The 25,195-nt window shown below is 43.2% G+C and overlaps 1 protein-coding gene across 3 annotated transcripts in view; it reads right to left on the reverse strand.

Annotated features, from left to right (window-relative positions):
- Window positions 1–25,195, reverse strand: part of MYRFL (myelin regulatory factor like) — a 121,752-nt gene that overhangs the window by 3,745 nt on the left and 92,812 nt on the right. For all 3 annotated transcript variants that reach the window (XM_041754293.1, XM_041754292.1, XM_041754291.1), the window contains 8 exons: window positions 17,121–17,284; window positions 16,388–16,451; window positions 11,684–11,769; window positions 9,552–9,626; window positions 9,416–9,468; window positions 9,116–9,295; window positions 2,339–2,426; window positions 166–240 (listed from right to left, as the gene is read on the reverse strand). In XM_041754293.1, the coding sequence (XP_041610227.1) occupies window positions 166–240; window positions 2,339–2,426; window positions 9,116–9,295; window positions 9,416–9,468; window positions 9,552–9,626; window positions 11,684–11,769; window positions 16,388–16,451; window positions 17,121–17,284 (785 nt within the window). The remainder of the gene's footprint in view (window positions 1–165; window positions 241–2,338; window positions 2,427–9,115; window positions 9,296–9,415; window positions 9,469–9,551; window positions 9,627–11,683; window positions 11,770–16,387; window positions 16,452–17,120; window positions 17,285–25,195) is intronic.

The raw sequence follows: 25,195 nt of genomic DNA on the forward strand, positions 1-25,195 counted from the left end.
GAAGACTCTTCCCTCAAGCTGGCCCACCTCCCACCCCAGCCAGCATCAGCCGATGGGGACTGCTAACTTCCCACCCTCTTAGTGACCAAACTGTGAGGTAAGGTCAGAGCCTTGCTATTCAAATAATGACAGAAGCAGAATTGTTCTCTGCAGTTAGGCACTTACTTGATTTCCAGAGAGAATTTGACATTGGTAGGTGTGTGCTTATTAACAGGAATATTGTAACTGTAATTCCCAGGGCTAATTATGGAAAAAAAATAAAACCACAAATCAAAATACATAGGAAAGGCTTCAAAAGGCTTTTGTTACTCATTACACACAAGCTGTGAAATATTCTATAACAAACACAGGAAAACAAATTTAGCACGTAGAGTTCTGTGCTTTTCAGAGACATACCTGTCAAATTTCAAAGGGATCTCTTGTAGGTGTTAATATATAAACTGTACCACAAAGATTTATGGTTTATCAGAACACACAGGTGAAATGAGGGAAAGCCAAATCCCAGGCCAAATGCATACCACTGAGTGCACAGAAAACGACTCTGGTCCCCGTTAAGGAGACATGGATTTCAGGAGAAAATGAGGCAAAGGCCTCAAACCAGCATTTTCCCTCTGGAAAGGAAAACTGAAGATAATAAATACCAGCTCCTGTACCCTGAATCGCTCCCTCGTAGGCAACATTAGCAGGAAATATCATGCACTTTCAGAACTTGAATCAACTAACATTTTGATAGTCCTAATTACCATTTTGTATTGGAGAGAACTGTAGCAGGGAAGTGCTTCTGCAGGCACTCCGCCCCCCACATCCCCCCAAAAAGGGAGCTACTGGGGCAAAGGGGGACTTCCTGGGATTCATACTGTAATGAAAACTCCAGCAGAAAAGCATATTGAATCTAACACAGATTCTTCGGACCTGGCCACACCTCGAATTCCATGGAGAAACAGCTTAAAACCAGATACACTGAGAGAAAAGTTAATCCTTTTAGATTCTCTTGAAAAAATCCTAAAATGGGGACTCCTTGGTGGCTCAGTGGCTAAGCCTCTACCTTGGGCTCAGGTTGTGATCCTACGGAGAGCCTGCTTCTCCCTATGCCTATGTCTCTGCCTCTCTGTATCTCTCATGAATAAATATATAAAATTAAAAAAGAAAAAAGAAAAAATTCCTAAAATGAGTTGTTAAAAATGAGAAAGCAGAAGTAAAATAAATGGATCTGAATTGGGATCAGGAGAGCCTTGTTCTACTGGAAAAAGCTGAGATAAATGGAATTCACTTCCTACCAGTGCCCCCCCCCCCCCCCCTGCCAGCATCTGCATGCTTCACGGCAACGCAACTCAGTAGCCTCACCCCACAGGTGAGACATGGACACTCAGGGGGAATTAACACCTTGTCAAAGTTCTGGAATTGGAAACCAAATCATCCCACCCTTCTTCATCATGTCACCCTAGCACAGTAATTAACATCGGTCTCCCACTTGGTTAAACTCGCTGAAAGTCAGGTTCCTTCATGGCAGGATGGGATCAACAATCCCAACCTCACAGGGATTTGGGGAGAATCCAATGAGATAATGAATGTCAAAGCCCTAAACAAATCATAAAGTACCACACAGTTAAAGCTCAGGGTCATCAGGTTGAAAAAAGAAATAAGGCTGAGAATCCCAAGGATTTGGGATACCAGTCCACGGTACAGAACTTTCACCTTGCCTTTCACCTAGCAGTCACCCAGTAAATATTCATCAATGAAAGAAAAATAGGTCCCCACTCTTACTGCCTTCAACTTGCGTTTTGGGCCAGCTAGCTGAGGCTACTTGTAGGCTATGCTTCTAAATGCACCATGACCGGATGGCTCACCATGGACATGGCGGTTGCTGATAACTTTTGCAATATCTGGATGTTTTTTCTCCTGCCTGGAAAAGCCACGATAAGCTTTATTACTTAGCAATTAAGATAATAATATTCCCCGTTATTAAAATGTATAAACGTCAGTTCATTCATTACGTGGAGCCATCAGTAACAACGTGTTTCTTGTCTATAAAATTAACCGACAGCCCCTGTGCTCATGGAATGTGTCCTTGGAGAGTCCCCCTAAGCTTTTTGCTTTGGACGTCCCCATTAAAAACGAGAGACTGGCATCACTGGAGCCATGGTTTATTGACATTCGCTAATACCAACCATTTTATGATTCCCTCGTCTACCATGTAACAAATGTGTTTTCACTTACGGAGCAGTGTATGCACGCATTGACTTTTACCATGTAGTTTTGGCTTTCATTTCAGTCTCAGAAACCCAGAGCCCTGAGTAAATCCAGAAACAATCAGGGTAGAATGGGGAGGCTTACCCACCTGCACTGGAGGCCTCCACCACAATACCGATGATCTATTACTTGCTGGATCTCCACAATCTGAATAGAACTAATGGTTGTATCAATCTCTGAATTGAGAAGAAATAGAGAAAAGAAAGTAAACCCTTCTGCAGAGGAAAAGGGTATCGTGCTCCAGCAAAACTCCAAATTACTGAATGTGAAATGAGAGTTTCCTAGATTAATGGGCTCCATTTGCATTCAAATGGAAAAAAGAAGGGGAAGGGAGGGAAGAAGGCTTTTGTTGTTGTAGTAAATTTTAAGAAAACTAAAAATCCAGTTTCTGATAATAGATAACATCTGATAACAAACAAAAGAATTTCTTTTGGAAGTCCTACTAGATTGACATTTATTGAAAAGGGAGGGTGCAATGTGAAATGCTATCTGGCCAAGAAAGAAAGCTTTTAAAAAAAACCTCAGAAAACAGAAAATAAACTAAAAGTACCACCAGAATAGGAGAAGAAGGCAGGAAATTCAAATAAATCCATGGGGATCAACCTCCACTTGTCTGGTGGTGAGCGACCACCTCTCACGCCTGACATTGGCTAGAGAGCGTCCCTGGGGAAAGCTGACACAGCTGGTTGCTACTCTGCCTGGCTCTACGAAGCCAAAGGAGGGTCACTTAAATGTGAATTTACAGTCACTCCCCCAGTCAAGGCTGGTTAGCGCATCTCCTGCCAGGAAGGACAAGCTTCTGTCTTCTGAAGAGGGAAAATGTCTGTCAATCTTAAAGGCTTGGTGGCTCAGGATGAGAAGATACCCAGTAGACGCCCCTTTGTCTCTTCAGTTTGATGTTTCCCCACCCTTTCTCTCTCCCACCTTTCACCCATCCAATCCCTACCCCACTCCTTGCAGATCTAGTATGTTCTCACCCTCTTCCAAGAAGCCAGCTGTTTGGGGCTACCTTGTGTTCTTCAAACTCGTTGAAGCTCCAACCCCTCAGAATTTGGAAATAGGGCCTTTCAAGAGGCAATTAGGTTAAAATGAAGCTGTTACACTGGGCCCTAATCCAATCTGACTGATGTCCCTGCCTGGAAGAAGAGGCTCCCGGGGGAAGATCTTGGAAGGACGCAGCACGGAGGCGGCCATCTGTGAGTCCAGGAGGGAGGCCTCAGAAGGAACCAGGCCTGCCAACACCCTGATTGTGGACTTCTGGCCTCCAAAACTGTGAGAAGATAAATGTTGTTGCTTGAGTTGCCCCGTCTGTGGTACCTTGTTACGGCGGCCAGGTCGGATCCGTGCGGCCCACAGCCCGCTCCTTCCTGATGCCACAGCTTTACCCCTGGGCCATTTGCGGGGTGATCAGCTAGTGACCTATCTGTCGTCCCATCAAAAGCATGTCATCTCTGTTTTGTCACTTAACTTGTGTGCATTTTTGTCCTTTCTTGACAGCTCCAGAATAGGGAGCCTCTATTAAAATTCTCTGATTCCTGAGTAACTCCTGGTATAATGTGATCTGCACAGGAAAAAAGAGCTCAAAGCTCAAGGTAGGGACCCCGCTGCAGCTGAGAAGAGTCAGGTCACTGGTTAGGGGCCAGAGCTGGCTTGTGGGGAGGGAAGTCCGGGAGTGGTTTTGCCCCTGTCATAGCCAAAAAGGCATTTTAAAAAAGCAGTTTTGGAAAAAAAAAAAAAAAAGCAGTTTTGGAAGGGTAACTATTCAGATGATTGTTGATAAGGCTTTGGGGGTGGGGGGGACCATATTCTTAGAGTAAATGGCGAACGCAATTATTTAGTGGGCTACTAAACAAGTCTATAAAAAGAATTTTAATGGTTTTGCAGTCACTTTTTTTAATTTGTCGATTTTTTCCCCAAGTACGCCTACTGTTTATCATATTCCTCCATTTGCATTACATAATATGTTTATATTTCTCAACATAGTTTGGAGCAAAACATAAAGCCAGGAACCTCAGTTAACAAGAGACATAAGTTAACACAGTGTGTGCTCCTTTCATAGGAAGAAAAGGAAGGCAAGATCAGAAACAAGTTCCTACTCAAGCTTCTATGTGCAATTTCCGGATAGAAAGCACACACAAGGGTGCACGCTACTTTGGCACCATCACTCCTAAGTAGATCTGCCCTGGTTAGTACTTCTCACACGAGGCATACAGGCTTGTTTACCTGTGCACAAAACTGACTGTGAGCTTCTAGAAGCCCGCGTGCACATTTGTGCACGGCCATGGCCCCAGACAAGGCAATGCTGGGCTCTCTGCAAGTGCTCAGCAAATATTTGGGGGAGGATGGAAGGAAGAGAGGCCAATCATATACCCTCTAGAAAACTGTTTCCTCTTGCACGCTCGAAGGGGAAATTGTCAGGGGATGGGTGCCGAGGGATGCTGGGGGGGTACACATGGAAACCGGAGCTCCTTCACCCTCGAGGCAAAGGGGAGTGAGGCAGGCTTTGAAGGAGAGGCAGGTTTCCTGAGCATCTTGATCCTTTTCATTAAAAAGAAATGGGTCTTGACCCATGAGGATTTTCTAGAAGATTGAATATATATTTCCCTTTAGATAGAAATATATGTGCTGTCTAAAAGGCCTCGAGATTTCCTGGATGCCAGCTATTCCAATAAGCACCTGTCAAGCACAGGTCCCCTGCTAGGAGTGTCACTTATGACTGCTTCGACAGAAGGCTGTGAATTATGAGGCACAAAAAGAAGCGGAAACCAGAACTTCTCCATCCTATCTGTTTCCATCCCTTATCTTTTTTGCTACTTTCCCACTGAATTCGCAGGCACAGGGCTCATTATCAATTTTAGCAACAGAACTACAGAGTTGCCTCACTTCCACGGAAGCATGTTTTCGGGTTCCTGGAGACACAGAATCCTACGATAGGATTTAGTATCTGATGGGATAACGGTATTTTAAAAAACAGTAATAAGGTAAAGTTGAGGAGACATAATCCTGAGGATTAGAGTTATGAAGGTGGCTTTTCAAAAGCAGGATTGGAAATACATTTTAAGTCTCCTATAAAAACATCTCCAATTTGTCCCTTCTCTGAGGCAAGACTAGGCAACGCTGAAAGGCTGGTTATTGGAAAACCATAAATTCTCCTGTAGTCAAGCAGGGGTGGCTCTCATTTTACAAATGCCTTTCAGTAATATTCACTGTAAACTTAATATACACCCTCAGCGGTTTTTACTGTGATGCTGGAGATATATTTTGCAATCAGTGGAAAAGATCTCCCAATAAACTAAATTAGAAACTTCTGGAGAGGAGAGATTTAAAATGGTGTCCAACCAAAGCATATCCTGTTGTGGTAGACTGTGTATATAGCCTTACTCATAAAATTGGGCGGTGTGGCTGAGTTCCAAGCATCTTGGATACCTTTTTCTTTCCCGATTGAACCAGACTCATGCCAAGAAAAAGTCAATGAGCCCAACCAATTGATGACTGTGTCCTTGTACACGGGGAGCCAGTTTCTTTCGGCCATTTGCTCTTCTCAGAGTTCTGATCTTCCAGACAAAATAAGCACAAATTTCCACGCCCTTTAGTTTCCTGAGATTTTAAAAAAATCTTTACCAAAATTCTTAACATCTGTAGAATTCCTTAGATTTTTCCCCCTCACAAGCTCTCCACTTCTTATATCTAACTCTGTCTGTTTACATCTTTATTGGTTCCATAGATTAAAATCTAATCCATCACACTCAGTTGGCTCCTCAGAACAGAAGCTCAATATTCCAAAACACCCACTCTCCACCTCTTACCCAAACCTTTGTGAGGAGAGGGGATAAACCTTCTGAAAGGCGTTTTACACAATCAGCTTGGGCCCAAAAGAAGAATGATGGCTTGCGCTCAGCATAGCATAAAAATACTCATTTCCCTTCCCTATTTTACTCGTGGTCTTTCTCCTTAGGGAAGGAGCCAATAAGTGTGTTCTGGGGCTTGGTAAAGTGCTAGATAGCACTCTTCATCCTAGAGAGTTCTTTCAACTTGGTTTCTTTCTTAACTCTTGAATTTCTTTTTGTATTTATTATTCTTTAATTTTTAATTAGTCGTCGCTGCCTCAGAAATGTCTGGTTGAAACAACTTGCCTGGCTTTCTCCACTTTCAGATTTAGGAATCCCAGTGTCCTATAGGACAAAGGGAAGGAGGGACTAGCAGCAGAAGAGAAGAGGCTTTCTTTACACCCCAGAAATACCCCACATCTGGGATAGCTCAATGGCTCTAAGGCAAACTTGGGGTAGGGAGAGGCGAAGGGGCTTTCTAGAACCATAGTGTGAATACCTTCTGCTTCCTCTAGAGCATGTACACACCATGTCCAAATAAATGGCGGCATGATGGTAGATGGGTAGGAACCCAGGACAGGAAGACAGGGGACTCAGCTTCCAGTTCCAACCTCTCTAGTAACTTACTGCAGAACCTTAAGCAGAGTCCCGGGCCTCCACTTTATCAGCTGGAAAATAGAGGTTTTCCTGACCTGGGGATACCTTGGAACCCCAAGTGATTGCACAAAGTGTTCAGTGGTATCCGTGGACTTGTAACAACTCTCCCACAGGTTTGTACTGTTCTTCAAATGTTGCTGTAGGATTAACAAAAATAACTTGACTAAAAGCTTACCTGAGTTTAGAGTAACATTCTCCCTCTAGGTATTTTCTCAGTCAAATAATTGTAAAAGAATAACAAATTAATAGTAGCTTCCAGGGGTCAATAAGTTAGGGTGCCACTGGTATGCTGCTCTCTGACATTCTATGAGACTCTAAATCCCCCAAAGTTTGCGAGTTTCCAGAAGATGAGAGTGAAGAGAACATTTAAATCCTTTCCATCTTTCTTCATCTAAAAGAGGGAAGAGGAACAACTTTCCCCGGATCCTGGGGAGCCTGGTAAGGCTGGATTTAAATTTCCCCATTAGCCAGAGAAGCTGATAATTGCATCTAGGAGGACACAGCCAGGTGCTATGGAGAAGCCCTTCCTTCTCTAGAAGTCTCTTCAGTGCCTCCCATACTGAGAGGCTGGCACCCCACGTCCCAGAGAAGACAACAATAAACCTTCCCTCGATGTAAAGAGCTGGGTGCTATAGGAATGAGTTCGCTCAAGGGTCAAGAACATTTTTGGAAATGAAGATTGGATCAGTCCATGACCTCTTCCTGTATAGGATCCATTGTTACACATCCTCATAGGTGAGACGGTCTCTTCTGAGGATTGCTCTCCGAAAAGGCCACCAAGTACACCCAAGGTGGACTCCCAAGGCAAGAAAAAGGTTTACTAGCCACAGGGATCCATGTGCTTTCATACGAGACGAAGGACTGGGGGGATTTCTGTAACAGTGCTGGACGTTTCCATATTTGAGACTACTGAGAATTTGATGGCTGAAACAGATTCCTTTCTTCACATTGAAGCTTTATCTCTGTCCTGTGCTGATGCACCTGTTCCCAAGTTCAATCAAAAGTTGCTTTCATGAGAAAAACAGTGCAAGCGTCGCCTCCTACAGGGGCAGGGAACAATTCTCTATGCCTCACCCCCTCGTTAGAAAGAATGGAGATGCCTTTTAGGTTTGTGAGGCTTAAATGGTTTATTCACGGAGTTCACGTAGGTCACTTACGGCAGTGCCTCTGTATGAGGTAATGGCTCCTTACGTGATGATGACAACGGTGATGATGACGATTTGTAAAAGTTATTTATTCACCTCTAGGGTATGGAACAATATCAAAAGGAAAAGGAAATCACATTGCTGCCCCCCAAACTTCAACCACTGACCGTATTTTCCATGTCTGTCACTTGGACTGCTCAAAATATTCTGGTTCTTCTTCTAGGCACATGTTAGGTCTGCACTTTATCAACTCGTTCTAAGTCAGATGTGACCAATGTCACCTGCTTTGGCCGATAAAGTGTAAGCAGAAGGACATGTGGTACGCCTCAGTGGCAGCTTTGAGAGCCGTGTTCTTATCACTGTTACAGAGATTGTAGAAATACATGTTGAGATGGAGTCTCCATTAGTTGGGTTCTAAATGACACCATGAGCGAGAGCCCTCTTTTGATCCACATTTGACATACAGAGTCAGAAATAAATTTTGGCCACAGTGAGCCACTGTAATTGGGGAGCTGTTGTTGCCACGGCATCTGAATACATAAGCCACCCTAACCTGTGTGTATTGCTATTATTGTCATCATTAGTCTATACGCTTGTGTGTGTGCAGAGGTTCCCCCCAAACAACAATGAGTTAGGATACATTTGGATGTGTTATATATGTTTTTACAGAGATAACTATACTTTTAGCCCTTGATCAAGTCTCCATAATTTTTTTTAACATGAGAAATCTGTTACTTAAAAAATTCCGTGTGTGTGTGTGTGTGTGTGTGTGTGTGTGTTTCTCCCCAGGAGGAAGAAGCAGATATTCTGAAAGTGGTTGTGATTTTCACTGACTCGCAGCTTACCCTGAACTCATTAGAGTTCTAAAGCCTTTTGCATTTTGCCCTACTTGGTTTGGGCAGGAAGCCCAGATACGACATCATTTTATAAGTTCTAACTGAGCCAGAAAATCTACGCAACCCACCCAGGATTACTTGACATGTTCTACTATGACTGTCTTTGTTGGCCATGGACAAATGAGCCCTTTCCCCTTGCATCAACCACAATTTCATCCCCGGGCAGGGAACTCACGATTACAGAGACGGCAAGCTTGCACACTTGTGTTGGGGAGGATCTTGCCACCCCAAGTAGAACCACTGTCTGGAACCATGAACAGATTATGCAAGTAAATATTTGCAAAGAAAAACACCTCAGGGGCAGAGTCCCCACAGTCGCTTCTCTTTGAACATCCTTTACCTGCCCACGGCCCCCGATGGGCATCCTCCTCCCGGGACCGCCTCCGCACGCGGCTTGAGGGGACTCTTCTCTTTCCCCAGATGGGGCAGCAGTAAGTCTCCCGACAGGGCAGGACCTCACAGAAAGTGATTTCTGGGACTTGAAGGGAGGCCTGTGTGGTCGCCAGGGCTGGAGGAGGTGCTGCAGAGAGTCGGGCGGAGGGGGAGGGAGACGACAAGGTTAACCTGAAAGGCTGGTTCTTCTGTTGACAATTCCCCTGAACCAGGCTGGGTTTGGGGGTGAGGAATGTGAAAGTCCTACCTGAGGGGGAGGCTGTGGGCGGCGGGGCCGGCTCCCGAGAGCTGGTGAGGTTGCTGAGGGAAGAGAGCAAACCGATTAACGAAGGAGGCCTTCAAGAGTCCTTCTCCCCCAAGGAAAAGCAGCCCAACACTCTCACCTCAGAGGGAGGTTTGGGGCACGTCGGTTTTGATCTTTTAAGCTAAGTATGTAAAGGGAGACTATCGTCAGGGCGCTGTTTAAAAAAGGAAACAGAAAACAACATGAGAAGGAAGGCTTAGGTGACAGATTTGAGCTCACATGCGTTCCCCCGCTACAGCCGGCGGCCACAGGTCCCCCCTGACGGGCCACAGGGCCACTGGGGCACCACGGAGCCGCCGGCCTGGGGCGAGCAAGCCCTCGGTGTCCCTGGGCCCAGAGGCCCTGGCTCCTCGGCGCTGGTGGACGTTTCCAGAGAGCAGCCCCCTGGGCCTGGGCTGTTGCCTCGGGAAGGCTAGGGGAGGAGGCCTGGGCCCCTGGGGGGGCCTCCCCTGAGCCCCTCTGACCTGGCCGGCCGCCTGCCTTTTCAGGCCGCAACAGCAGGCCGGGGAGAGGAGGCCACCGTGACTGCAAGGGGGGGCTGCGCCCTTTCCCTCGACCAGCAGGTCGCAGACACGCAAGCAGCAGGTTTGCCCAAAGGCTCTGGGCTTTGGGAGGCCGCACTCCACAGCGCTGCGCCCCCAGACGTTCCCTGGAGCAGGGGCGCCCTGACAGTGGGCCACAGGGCCGGCCAGCCTGGCCTCACACCCGCCTCCCCAGATGTGGCTCCCCACCCCATCGTGCCCTCCAAGGGCCTGGGGTGACTACTATCAAATAGACGCCAGCGAACGTGCAGCACTTCTGAATTCCACCCACGAAGAAGAAAGTCTGCAGAGTTCTCGGCTGGTTGCAGTGCTCCCCGTCCGGGCCCAGTGCTGCTGAGCCCCAGAGATGGACACATTGACCCCACCGGCCACCTGCTGCCACCCGGGCTCCCGGGCCTCCCACCCCGCCCCCCATTCCCTCAGGTGCTCGCTCTAAGTCATCTCCGGCATTCACGTCCACGCACGACCCCCAGAACTTCCAGAACCGTGCAGCAAGGGGACATCGGCTCCTCTCCTTGGGGGCAAATTCTGCTTCTGGCCCAGAGAGACCGTTTGGCAGGTTCTCGAATCCCAGTGCAGGGCAGCTCTCTGGGGAAACGGAGGAGAAGGCAGCGGGTCCCCAGGGCCTCGCACCCCAGGGGGCAGGGGGGGCAGAGACCCACGAGCCTCCAGAGCCAGGAAGGCGGTGGCCAGCAGCCACGAGCACCCTGGCCCCATCCCTCACTGGGCCTCGAGACCAGGCCCGGCAGCCCTTTCCCACACTTGCAAAGCATTTTTTTGGGAGAGAGAGAGACAAACAGCCCTTCGGCCAGCCCAACAGGCTACGGACAGGGAGACCCAGAGGACCCAGGCCCCTGGAGCCCCAGGAAGGCCCTGCCCCCCAGGGAGGCCTGGCTCCCCTCGCCCTGCAGACGCGGACGGGGGTAAGTGCCCGCTGCTTGCACAGCAAACTCTCCATCCTGACTGTGTCTGCGGGCCTCAGCTGCTTAGCACATCCGGCTGCAGTTTCAATATACTGTATACCCTGGGGTTCTCTCGTAGGCCCTTTGCTGGGAAGTCTTCACTGAGGAATCTAGAAGAATCCTAACAATCAGGCGTGTCCAGGGGAGCACAGATTGCACCAGACTGCCTGCCCTCTTACTCCTTTCCCCCAAATGGACGGGAAAGAGAACCAACGATTTGAGACAATTATTTATAACACTGAATAAAAAAAGATACACACACACACACACACACACACACACACAAGGCCCAGTAAGCTACTAAAAAATATCAGTTGATTGAAAAAAAAAATCATCCTTCATGCCACATTTAGGTACAGAAAGCCCATGCTTTTTTTCGTTAGAATATGAGTTTATAAAGGGCCTCCTGGAGCACCCAGGTGGCTGAGTCGGTAAGCACCTGCCTCTGGCTCAGGTCAGGATCCTGAGGCCCCACATCAGGTCCCCTGCTCAGCGAGGAGACTGCTTCTCCGCCATCATCCCCCCCACCGATAATAAATAAAGTCTTAAAAAAGAAAGCAGGGGGTTCGCTTACCTCTAAGTTAAATCCAAGGTCAATGTCCAGTTAAAGGCCCCTCGTTGGGGTCAGTCCCTAGTCCATACGTGAGAAAAGGAAAATGGGAAGGAAAAAAGAGCTTGAGATAGCAGAACACTGAAGCTTTTCTTACCAAAATGCCATCACAGCGATGAGAGTTATAACCAAGGTCTGGAAAACCCAGTTAGGACACAGCCGTTTTTTTCCTGAAAAACAAACCTGTAAAAAAAAAGACGGTGTTGGGAGGCGAGGTGAGCCAGCAGTGCTCACTGTGGGGAGAATCCCAGCAGGGCTGCTCAGGGTGCTGTCTTCAACCTCCGCCTCCCTCCCGCCCAGCCCCCGAAAACCAAGTTCTCCCAAAGCCCGGCTCTCCCTTTCCTGACTCTCCAGGCTACAGTCACTGGTCCTTTTCCCCCGGCTTCCTGCAGGACAAGCATCCGTGCCCTTCCTCCCGCGCTCATCTTAGTTTTATTTAGTTTCACGAGAGCAGAGGGCCTACAGACGGGATACCGCCGGAACCCACATGTCCATCGCCTTTACTGCGACACCTCTGAATATCACAAGGTCTTTGAGACGTGATGGAATAAATGATGGAATAAATCCCAGTGGGAGAATTTCAGGCATCATGACAAACCATGGGAAAGACTTTCATTGTGTGAAATCCTAAGTACTCTTTAAATCATTTTGAAGAACAGTTCTGGACCTGTGTCTTCTTGATCCTTATGCCCAGTCAACAAATATTCATTAAGCACTGCTATGTTTAACACTATGGGGAACCTAAAAATAAGTAAGGTACGGAATGAATGAGGCCAACCTCTAGGACCGGTGCATATGGGCGAAAAACCTGCATGTGAGGAACGGGGCCAGGACCAGGGAATAGACTGCCAGGTAACCGGTGATGAATCTCGCTGAAAGGATAGGAGTGGTTTGCTGCCCACCTTAACAAGGGTGTCCCTGAGGTGGGAGGTTTTCTACTAATACAACAGGGAGAGTCTTATGTTTGCTTCCCCCTGTGGGGTACAGGATAGGATCATGCTTTTGGTTGGAAGCGAATTGGAGGATGACGGTAGTTGAGAAATAGCTTAAAATCAGTCTTTATTTGGATTTCTTGGGCTGGTTCTCTGAATAAGTAAAATGTCCTTCAATGTTATATTGGGGCTCAGGGTGGGATTAGGCATGTAGGTTTTTAGCAAATATGCAAACCCTTAGGGCGCCGGAAGCCACTCTGGATACTAAGAAGTGAATGGCCCACACCATCCTGACATCGCACTGGAAGCGTTCAGAGGACGGTCTCATAATGTGCTGTACAGAGGAGGGACTCAATGAATTTGTTGAATCAACTGGAATTAAATAGCATTAGTCTCAGGATAAGAGCTTCCCCCTCCAATCTATTCCCCACAGCTGCTGGATTATTTTAAATCTCCATGCTTTTGTTTCAAATCCTTTGACCTAGTATGGGGAAATGATCTAAGACCTGGAGTTAGGCTTGAGTCAGGTCCTAAATAAGTCATCTAAATGCCATTAAACCTCATTTCCCTCATCAATAAAGTAGGAATGATAAAATAATACCCGTCAACAGAGTTATTGGATGGGTCCAACTAATAGTGCAATGGTTCTCAAATTCAGGCCCACATGAGAATTACTGTGGAATTTATTGGAATTTCTAGCAAATTCTGCTTGAAGGCCTGAAGACCTTCCCACCCCACCCCAACCACCAACATACAGCAGGGATCACCCACCTATCTCTTGAAGGGAGAGAAAGAGAAGGAAGGAAGAGGAACACTAGATTGGATGAGCACTACTCAGGAGATCTCAATCTTCTTCCAGGACAAGTGCCACCACAGGCGGCTGTGTGGAAGTTGAGCCGGCCAGGTTTCTTACCATCTGGTAAGGCCCACAGCCAGCACTTTGCTCACTGATGCACCCACCCAACCCAAGAGTAGCACACTCTGCTCACACACATATGTTTCAGTGACCCAAGGATGACGGAGGGGCTGGTGTCATGGAAGGGAAAGTAAACTTCAGAGAAATAGTCAAGACCTCCTGCAGAAACAGCACAGGGGAAGCAAAACATCCGCATTACTTGTACTCTAACAAGCCCCCCGAAGCCTCTGATAACAGGCCAGAGTATAAGAACCACTCAAGTCATGGGTTTGAAAATGCTAATAAGAGTGAACACCTGGGGCATCTGGGTGGCTCAGTTGCTTAAGCATCCGAGTCTTGATCTCAGCTCAAGGGTCAATCTCAAGGTTGTGAGTTGAAGCCCCACACTGGGCTTCATGCTGAGGCACCTGGTTGCTTAAGCATCCGAGTCTTGATCTCAGCTCAAGGGTCAATCTCAAGGTTGTGAGTTGAAGCCCCACACTGGGCTTCATGCTAAGCATGGAGCCTACTTAGTAATAATAATATTAAAAAAAGAGAGAACATGTACAAAACACTTACTATGTGCCTTCCTCTCTTCTGAGTGCTCGCTATATACTAATTTGTTTAGCCTCATGATAATCCTTGACAACCCTGTGAGGCAGGTACTGTCATCATCCCCGATTTATGGAGAAGGGAAATAATGAAGGCTAAGTTCCTTACCCAGGATCACACAGCTAGTAAGTCAGCCAGGAATGAAACCAAAAAAACCATTTGGCTCCAGAATCCCGGCTCCTAACCACCGCTATGTTGCCGCCCTCTCTCTGTGAGACAAGAGAACACTCTACAACTTAGATAGTATTGTTACTATTCCAAAGGGTTTTCATGCTCATAAGGGAACTGTTTCACAGGTGGTCCAGGATATCTGAGCCCTATCTATCCATTCGGTCCTCTCTTCTACTCTCCTCCCTAACCAACTCCCACCTCATCCTTCAATGAAGCCAGTGCCAGCCCCCGGCTCTCCCCTTGTGCCCTTCCCTCTGGAACCCCTCCTCTACCTACCCAGAGCTCACTCCTCCCAGAAGGCCCAGCCCCCTAACGTTCCTGCAGCACTCTGAGCCTTTGCAACATTCACCACATCTAGATACAACTGTTCTTTAGGTTGTCCTCTGATCTCCTGATCTTCCCGGGCTACCTAGAAATGCCTTAGAAGGCGGCATGTCTTATTCACCTTTGTCTGCCCCCTACAAGCTTATGGCAGTGACTCTAAGAGGTCTCTGAGGTTGAATGGGTGCTCTTTAGTACTTAATATAAATCCTCTAATGTCTACAGCCCAATCCCCTTCCCCACCCACATACCCAAGACACTGAACCACTCAGGGAAGGGTATCAGACGGGGCTTTCCATTCATGTGTTCGTTTCACAAGTATTTCTTGAGTACCTACTATATGCCAGTCCCTGGCGATGCAGAGTGAGGAAGGCAGACAATGGGGCCTGTTCTCGTGAACCACACATTGTAGTTAATATTCTGAGATAACTGCAAAATAAAGGGATTCTCTGGGTGCCAGGTGAGAGCTACAGAGGTTGCACATGACCAAATTGCAGCAATCAGGGCCGCCGTGGACGTGGATACCATTCCCTCCTTCCCATTGCAAATTGGTGAGTACAAAGGGTACCCTTCCTACAAAATATTTTTAATAGTTTGTGCTTATTGAGCAGACTGCTGTGTGCTGGGCACTGTGGATAAGGGCTTCATCTTATTTAATCCTGTAAATAATCTGTGCAAGGCAGATACCATTTTTATCTTTATTTCTCAATGTAATTAAGCAACTTGCCCGAAGACACTTCTACATATATATTTACTCATGGGTTTATGTTTGTTGGCACACCAAGTAGCTTGTCAGCAACATAACATTTCAGCGGTTGTTAGTAGAATATTAAACTCTTTCTGAATCCTTTTAGAATAGGTCAAGGCAGTATAACATGAGTAGAGATAAATATGGCAATGGCTCAAACACCAGGTCAGCCCATAACAAGACATAGATTAAGGTCAAGAATGTCTTCTCCTGGAAAGGACCGCCTGTGGAATACTGGTGGCTCACAGGGAACAAGCGGAATCTCACAGCTGTCTGTCTGAATTGCAGCTGGAAAGGGAATATTGCGGCTTCTCCCCCACTGACATTTCTCTGCAGTGGAGAGGGTGTTGTACTTCAATAAATGATTAACCCTCACTTTTTACTGTAAATGTTACCCAGTTTGAGGATGAAAGTTCTCTTTATTCATTAATAAAACCATCACACTTTAACCCCTGCAAGAAAGTGAATGCCTATTTCCCCATTTGCACAAACAGTACTAAATATCAAAGGGAAAAGAGGGATTTGGGGATTAAAAGAAGTCTCTCTGGGATCTTCGGAAGCCACAGATAAGGAATTAGATTGGGTTAAGGCATCAGATCTTGCAGCCAAGGGCCATATGCATGCGGTGGTTCATGAATTTCACTTGTGGGGTGGGGCGCACAGTATAAACTGGCAAGATAGTATTTCTGAAATGAATTCTGTTCTGTGCTCACTCCTCTAAACATCTTTTTGAAAAAACAGTGTCTATTAAAGGGGTGGTATAACTAAATAAAGTGTTGGGATGCCTGGCTGGCTCAGTCGGTTAAGCGTCTGCCTTCAGCTCAGGTCATGATCTCAGGGTCCAGGGATCAAGCCCTACATTGGACTCCCCAGGGAGTCTGCTTCTCCCTCTACCTGCTGCTCATGTTCTGTCTCTCTCTCTCTCTTTCTCTCTCTCTCAAATAAATAAAAATAAAATAAAATACCTAAAGTGTATAAGGATAAACTAGGGAGTCTATCAACAAATAAATGAAAAGCATTCTTGATCAATTTCTCTAAAGACTTTTTTTTCTTCTTCTTCTTCTTTTTTATTTTGGTAGAGAAAACATCATCACTGTTCAATACAAATTTCAGTCTATTTACCTTGTTGGTTTTTTTGGGGACAGCCCTTCTCCTAGAGGAGGCACTAACCGCTCTGCTAAATTTGCTAAAAAAAAAAAAAAAAAAAAGAGTGAGAGAATGTTAATTACTATTCAAATGCCTCTCCAGGAGTCATAAGACAAAGGCCCAGGCTGCCACTAACACAGCGGTCTGACTTTTTTCTGTAATACAGTGGTAATTTTAAAAAGGAAAAGTCAAGGCAATTGAGCATTCCTTTTGTGGAAAAGATCCTTAGTAAGCATAAATGAATGCATTAAACCTTGCATTTATTTTTTTCTCATAATTAGACCCCAGGAAATATGCATTTACCTCCTTAAGTAATGAAAAAAACTACAAGTCTTTTCCCTGAGAACCAAACATGATTTTCTAAATTTAGAAAGGGCCACTTCTCCTCCTTAAAGGAGAAGTCATCCTTTGCTAAAACGTAACATTTCCTAAAACACCTTGCTCTTAAACAGATACTTCATGTTTTGTTTCCTTTTTTTAAAGCAGCAACAGAAAAAAAAAAAAAGAAAGAAAGAAAGAAAGAAAATTATCACAGAAGGCAGTGGCGTTCCAAAACATTCTATAAAGAGAATAGGAGAGTAATTACATCATCAGAGAGTAATGGTTGCTGCTGGATCAGAAAGACCACATTCTAGGGTCCAGTTCTGGAAAGGCTCCACTCCCCCTTCCTCCTGACCCAACACGACTCCCATGGCCCTTCGGGATGTACCTGATTGAGCTTGCTTCGCTGGCTGATGACTTGCAACTACTGAGTCGCTTTAGCCTGGCCAGCTTTCTGTTCCATATTTCTAACTCTTCTATCCTTTCTTCAAGGTTGTTGGTTAGTTTGCAGAGCTGCTTCACTGCACCCACATTTTCCATAAAGATCTGGTCCTAGAAATGAAAACAGTACACAGGGCATAAACCTACAGTGTGAGACCACCAGGGACCTGTCCACAGTCCATTCAAAGTCAGGTGAAACAACCACTGCAAAGGATTATACACACGTTACAGCCTCAAGTTCATTCAAGATAAAACTGGAGAGGTTTGCAACTTAAAATGATCTTGCTAAACTGCTGGCTGTGTAGTAAAACTGCTTATGTTCAATTTGCAATAAAATGGAAATATGTCCTTGTAATCCAAGAGAGAGAATGGAGCTGAAGGACATTGTCAGGTTTGGAATCTGAAGATTTATTTGGTATGGCCATTATACTATATTTAAAACTCATAAAAGGAAAATCATATCAGGCTTCTGAATGTTGATTTGTGTGTACATCATGAAATCCTTGTAAGAAATGGTTCTAGTTCTTCTTGGTAAGATGTGCTTGCTCAAGTGAAGGAGAAAGGAATGAAGACCTGGGCTTTTCTCTGAAGTCTGCCCCTTACTAGATGTGAGACTCTGTATAAAACAAAACAACCTCTCTGAGCTTCAGTATCTTCATCTATAAGCAAGAAAATAATTCTTGAGATGTTAATTTCTTTTAAAAAAAGATTTTATTTCTTTATTTGATAGAGAGAGAGTGAGAGAGCATGAGCAGGGGGAAAGGGCAGAGGGAGGAGCAGACTCCCCGCTGAGCAGGGAGCCCAACGTGGGACTCGATCCCAGGACCCTGGGGTCATGACCTGAGCCCAAGGCAGACTTAACAAACTGAGCTTAACCAATTTAGCCACCCAGGCACCCCTGAGGTGTTAATTCCTGCTTTAACATCCCATGAACTATCAATTTCTATTTTAGCCTAACTCCCAAACAGAATTGAAAACAACACCACTTAACTCTATCTGTTCAGAGAAGGTCACTGACACACCAGAAAGAGCAAGAAAGGGAAACCACCACAGCCAGAGTGTGCCAGCCATCCCTTCTCCCACCCACGCACTTCAGTTGTCATAGAAACATGTGTGTCTCACTCAGCCATAACAAAAACACTGGAAAGCTCTCATCAACTCACATCCTGATCCCTGTGACCTCCTCTCCTCACCCCCTCTCTGTTTACAAGTTCTGAATGCCACAGAATTCTTTGGGGCTCATAGAGTCCAGTCCACTGTTGTAAAATGATGAGCTCAAGGCCAAAAGTGAAAGATTGTTTTATAGTTGGGAGATCAGACTTGGGGCTGTGTGTCCTTGAGATTCTCATGATGCAAACTGAAGCTTTACGGGTTTCAAACACTGTAAAGCAACCACACAGAAAGGAATCAAAAGCTGAACATTATAAACTTAAGGCTTAGTTTATGAAGTTTAAAGACATGCACACTGGTATGAAACACACCAGTAAAGGTAAATATATAGTCAATTTCAAAATACTCTACTACTGTAATATGATGGTATGTAAATCCTTTAACACTAGTATAAAAGTTCAAAGACAAAAGTACTAAAAATAACTATAGCTATAATAATTAGTTAATGGTACATACATAAGAAGAGGTATATTATGACATCGAAAACATAAAACATGGAGATGTAAGTAAAAGGGTAGAGTTTTTGTATATGATCAAAATTCAGTTGTTATCAGACTAAAATAAGCTATATCTGTACAATAGTTTATGTAAGCCTCAAAACTTTGTGTAACACAAAGTTAATAAACCTATGAAAGATAAAGAGAAGGGAGTCAAAGCATACCACTACAGAAAAATCAGTTCATAAAGGAACACAGCACAGGAGGAAGAAAAGAACAGGGAAACAGCCAAAAAACAATTAGTAAGATGGCATTAGTAAGTCCTTACCTATCAATAATCACTATAAATATAAATGGATTAAATTCTCCAACCAAAAGACAGAGAGAGAGTGAATGAATTAAAATTTTTTTTTTTTTTGCTATATGTTGCTTCCTACAAGAGATGCACACCAGCTTTAAGGACACACACAGGCTTAAGGAATGGAAAAAGATACTGCATGCAAATAGAAACGAAAAGAGAGCATGGGTTGCTATACTTATATCAGATATACTTATGTCAGATAAAATAGAATTTAAGTCAAAAACTGTAACAAGAGGGGCACCTGGGTGGCTCGGCGGTTGAGTGTCTATCTCTGGCTCAAGTTGTGATCTGGGGTCCTGGGATTGAGTCTTGCATCAGACTCCCCACAGGGAACCTGCTTCTCCCTCTGTCTATGTCTCTGCCTCTCTGTGTGTGTCTCTCATGAAACAATAAATAAAATCTTAAAAGAAAAAAAAACTGCAACAAGAGACAAAAAAGGTCATATACTGATAAAGGGGTCAATTAATCACTGATAAAGGGGAACATTCATCAGAATATAACAATTGTAAATATATACCTCTATACTCTATATTTATATCTCTCTATCTCTCTCTTGAGAGAGACTTGAAGGAAGAAATAGAAGCTATATAATAACAGTAAAGGACTTCAGTATTCTACTTTCAATGATGGATAGCTTATCCAGACGGGAGATCAACCTGGATTGATTGAACTTGAATTAGGCTTTAGACCAAATGGACCTAAAAGCTATATCAGAAATCCCACCCAACAGAGCTGAATACACAGTTTTCTCAAATGCATACAGGACATTCTCAAGGCTAGATTATATGTTAAGTCACAAAACAAGCCTTACAAATTTAAGAAGATTAAGATCATACCAAGTATCTTTCCTAACTACAATGGTATGCAATTAGAAATTCAAGAGGAAGACTTGAAAATTCACAAATATGTGAAAATTAAACAATACATGCCTGCAAAACTAATGGGTTAAAGAGGAAATCAAAAGGGAAATTAAAAACATCTTGAAACAAATAAAAATGGAAATGCAATATAAGAAAACTTATAGGATATAGCAAAAGTAGTTTCAAGAGGGAATTTTATAGCAATAAACACATTAAGAAGAAGAAAGGAAGATCTCAAATAAAAAAAACTAACTTTACACCTCAAGGAACTATAAAAAGAAAAACAAACTCAGATGAAAGATAGTAGAAGGAAAGAAATAACAAAGATCAGAGCGAAATAAATTAAACAGAGATCAGAAACACTATGGAAAAGATCAACAAAACTAAGAGCTTGTTTTTTGAAAAGATAAACAAAATTGACAAACTTTAGCTAGATTAAGGGGAAAAAAAGAGAGAAGATTCAAATAAATCACATCAGAAAGGAGAAGTGACATTACAGCTGATACCAAAAACACTAAGGATCATAAGAAAATACTATGAACAATTATACTCCAACAAATTGGGTAAGTTAGAAAAAAATGGATATTCCTAGAAACATACAACCTACCAAGATTGAATCACAAAGAAATAGAAAATCTAACAGACCAAGTAAGAAAAGGACATTGAATCAAGAATTTTGGTACTCACGTTTATTAGAGATAATTGTCTATAATTATCTCTTTTTTTTTTTGTAGTCTCTTTATCTGACCTTGGTATCAAGGTAATGCTAGCCTTTAAAAATGAGTTTGAAAGTGTTCCTTCCTCTTCAAATGTGATATACCACATTAATAAAATCATATGATCATCTCAATAGATGTTAGAAAATAGAAAAAGCATTTGACAAAATTCAGCATCTTTTTGTGAAAAAGAAACCTCCTAATGAAATACAGATGGACTATACCTCAATATAATAAAAGCCCTATATGGTAAGTCCATACCTAACATTACACTCAATGATGGAAAGCTGAAAGTTTTTTTTCTAAGATCAAGAACAAGACAAGGAAGCTCACTGCCCCATAATTCTATGCAACATAATACTGGAAGTCCTAGACAAAGCAATTAGACAAGAAAAAGAAATAAAAGTTATCCAAATTGGAAAGGAAGAAGTAAACTGTATCTGTTACAGATGATATGTTCTTATATAGAGAAAATCCTAAAGATTCCACCAAAAACTTAGAATTAATGAATTTACTAAAGTTGCGGGACACAAAATCAATATGCAAAAATTAGTTGCATTTCTTATACACTAACAACAAACTATTTAAAAAAGAAATAAAAATCCCATTTATAATAGCATCAAAAACAACAAATACTTAGGAATAAATTTATCCAGGAGGTGAAAGATCTGCACATTAAAAATTATAAGACATTGATGAAAAAAATTGAAGACATAAATACATGGAAAGATATCTTATGTTCTTGGATCAGAACAATTAACATTGTTAGAATGTCCATACTATTCAAAGCCATCTATAGATGCAGTGTAATCCTTCTCAAAATTCCAATGGCATCTTTCACAGAAACAGAAAAAAAAAAATCCTAAAATTTGTATGGAGCCACAAAACATCCCTAAATCAAAAGCAACCCTGAGAAAGAACAAAACTGGAGTCATCATACTTCCTGATTTCAACTGTAATGAAGCTATAACAATCCAAATAAGACTAGCATAACAACAGACATATGGACCAATGGAATAGAACTGAGAGCCTAGAAATAAACCCACACATATATATATCTCCACTAAAATTTGACATGGGAGCCAAGAGTACTTAATGGGGAAAAGATAGTTTCTTTAACAGTGTTGAGAAAATTGGATATTCACATGCAAAAGTATGAAATTGGAGCCCTACCTTATACCACTCACAAAAATTAAATATATTAAAGACTTAAATGTAGACCTAAGACCATAAAACTCGTAGAAGAAAACAGGGAAAAAATTTCTTGACATCAGTCTTGGGAACCATTTTTTTGGATATGACACTGAAAGCACAAGCAATAAAAGCAAAAATAAACAAGTGGATGAGATGCCTGGGTGGCTCAGTGGTTGAGCGTCTGCCTTCGGCTCAGGGCGCAATCCCAGTCTGGGGATCGAGTCCCACATCAGACTCCCTTTGAGGAGCCTGCTTCTCCCTCTGCATATGTCTCTGCCCCTCTCTGTGTCTCTCATGAATAAATAATAAAATCTTAAAATAAATAAACAAATAAGTGGGACTATATCAAACTAAAGAGCTTTTGTACAAAAAAAGAAAACATCAACAAAGTTAAAAGGCAATCTAAAGAGTGGAAGAAAATATTGGCAAACCATGTATCTGATAAGTGGTCAATATTCAAACTACATAAGGAACTCACACAACTCAGTAGCAAAACACAAATAATTTGATTAAAATGGGCATGAATGAATATTTTTCCAAAGAATACATACAAATGGCTAAAAGGTCCATGAAAGGATGCTCAGTATCACTAATCATTAGGGAAATGCAAATCAAAACTACAGCGAGGTATCATCACATACCTGTTAGGATGGCTATTTTTTAAAAGGCAGGAAAGAGATGACAAGTGTTGGTGAAGGTATGGGAAAGGGGAACCCTTGTACACTCTTGGTAGAAATGTTAATTGGTACAGGCACTATAGAATACAAAATGGATATACTCCCTCCCCAAAATTTCTGGGTGTATATCCGAAAGACATGAAATTACTGTCTTTAAGAGTTATGTGCACCCCTAAGCTCATTGCATAGCCAAGATATGGAAACAATCTAAGTATCCATTGATAGATGAATGGATAAAGAAAATAGGATATACACACACACAGAATATTATTCAGCTATAATAAGAAGGAAATCCTGCCATTTGTGACAGGAATTGAGAGCTATATGCTAAGTGAATTAAGTGAGACGTAGAAAGACTATGATATCATTACATGTGGAAGCTAAAAAAGCCAAACTCAGAGAAACAGAGTAGGATGGTGGTTGTCAGAGGCTGAGAGATGGGGGAAATGAGGAGACGTTCATCAAAAGGTACAAACTCAATTTATTATTATTTTTTAAAGATTTTACTTATTTATTCATGAGAGACACAGAGGGAGACAGAGACCCAGGCAGAGGGAGAAGCAGGCTCCATGCAGGAGCCCGACGTGGGACTCGATCCCAGGACCCCGGGGTCATGCCCTGAGCTGAAGGCAGACACTCAACCGCTGAGCCACCCAGGCGCCCCATACAAACTCAATTTAAAATGAATAAATTCTGAGGATCTAATATACTGCATCATGACTATAGTTAACAATATTGTATTATATACTTGGAAGTTGCTAAGAGAGTAGATCTTAAATGTTCTCACCACACACACACAATAATTACGTGGGTGATGGATGTCTTAACTAACCTTATTGTACTAATCATTTTGTAATATGCATGTGTATCACATAATCATGTTGTATACCTTAAACTTATATCTCAGTAAAGCCAAAAAAAAAAAAAACCCACACTTGGTAAAAGGAAGGATAGTTGGTGGGGGATTTGAAGAAAATAAGATAGGACACAAATTGAAAACTGGCAAATCTGGGTGAAGTATATACATGGGTATCACTATTATTCTAAGTTTGCGTATATTTGAGATTTTTTTTATTAAAAATGTTAAGAAATGAGTAAATCAGAAAACAACCAAAAATCTTCTGACAAAAGCTCTTTAAGATTTTCTAATTCTGGTACAAATGTTCCCTTACATCTAAATTTTTTTAATAAAAATAAGGCAGAAATCATGAAGACAAGAATAACATCCTATGGTTCTAAATCCTAGTAAGTGCCATACAACCATTCACGATGTCTACACTCCGGAAAGCCTTATACTATAATTATAACTGGTCATTACATCAGTGGTCCCAGATTCCCAGCCATCATCTCTGACTCCTCCCCACCCGCTCCCGACGGGGGATCCACTGTGCCACGCCCCTGCCACACGACCAGTTCAGTCTCCCAAACCTCCTGACTCTGCCCACTTTTCTCCATCCTCACTGGCACAACCATACCTAGCTTGTTTCATTTTTCTTGTCAACCAGCTTCCTCTTCTTTTTTTAATGCTCGCTTGATACATGGCTTTGTGATTTAGCCCCAACGAGAGCAGACCATGGAAGATGATACTAAAGTCCCCTCTCCAGTGCAGTAAGGTCATTCTGCAGTGTCTATCCAACAGGACTTTTAATGCTGCCTCATGAGATATGAGCAATTGGCTGCAATTGTCCAGTTACTTGTAAATAATGATGACAAGCCAGCTCTGATTTCTCCAACTCAAATTTGCTGGCACCATACATCTTCCGGGTAGATCCAAATAGGCAAGAAGATAATTCATGTGTTTTCCTATTTAAGAGGAAATAAAGGTAGAGAGGAAATTTACTACTACCTTCCTGGTTATAATTATGGCCCTGACTTTATGGATCCAATGGAAATTTACCAAAAAATAAATTTCTAGGACATTATGTTATGGGCACTGACTCTGACTTCTTCTCACATTAACCTAACCACTGAACACTGTCCTCTCACACCAGACTGAAGCCAGTATAAATATGTTCAAAAACATAACCCAAAATTTTCTGAAACTGTTCTTTTCTATGCAAGTGACAAGATCTCTGGGAGTTCACTTTAACCATGAACATGTAACTAGATGCCTGGGGAACTTTGTTTAAATACACACATCCAGGTCCCATGTAAAGGTCTGTATTCACTAGGACTCAGATGGGCATAAGTCTGGGGCATTTTGAAAAGCTTCCTCATCTAATACCCAGTGTTGATTAATAACTATTTTATAATTGAGCTTAATTGAGTTATTCAACTGTGCCCTGTCCAGTTAATAATAATTAACCATGTAAAATGGGACCCATTGTCTCAGCTGAAATGAGGCTTTACGATTGTGATGCAAAAATGATTAAACCAGCTTGCCACCCAAAACTGCTGATGAGGTCTCTGGCGGGACAGATAGAACCTGCTTCAAGTCACACGAGAATCTTGTGCCCATTTATGACTTGCTTTGGGGTAAAGGTACAAATGGACAGCATGACCTATTTCCTTCAAGGACACGCACAGCAGTTTGGCGAGTGTAAGTACACAGGAAAGCAGCAGGGAGCGTTATGAAATCAAGGCCTTCCCTGAGCTTGGACAGGCCTC

This window comes from Vulpes lagopus, chromosome 5 (assembly GCF_018345385.1).
Source record: "Vulpes lagopus strain Blue_001 chromosome 5, ASM1834538v1, whole genome shotgun sequence".
In the NCBI taxonomy this organism is placed as follows: domain Eukaryota; kingdom Metazoa; phylum Chordata; class Mammalia; order Carnivora; family Canidae; genus Vulpes; species Vulpes lagopus.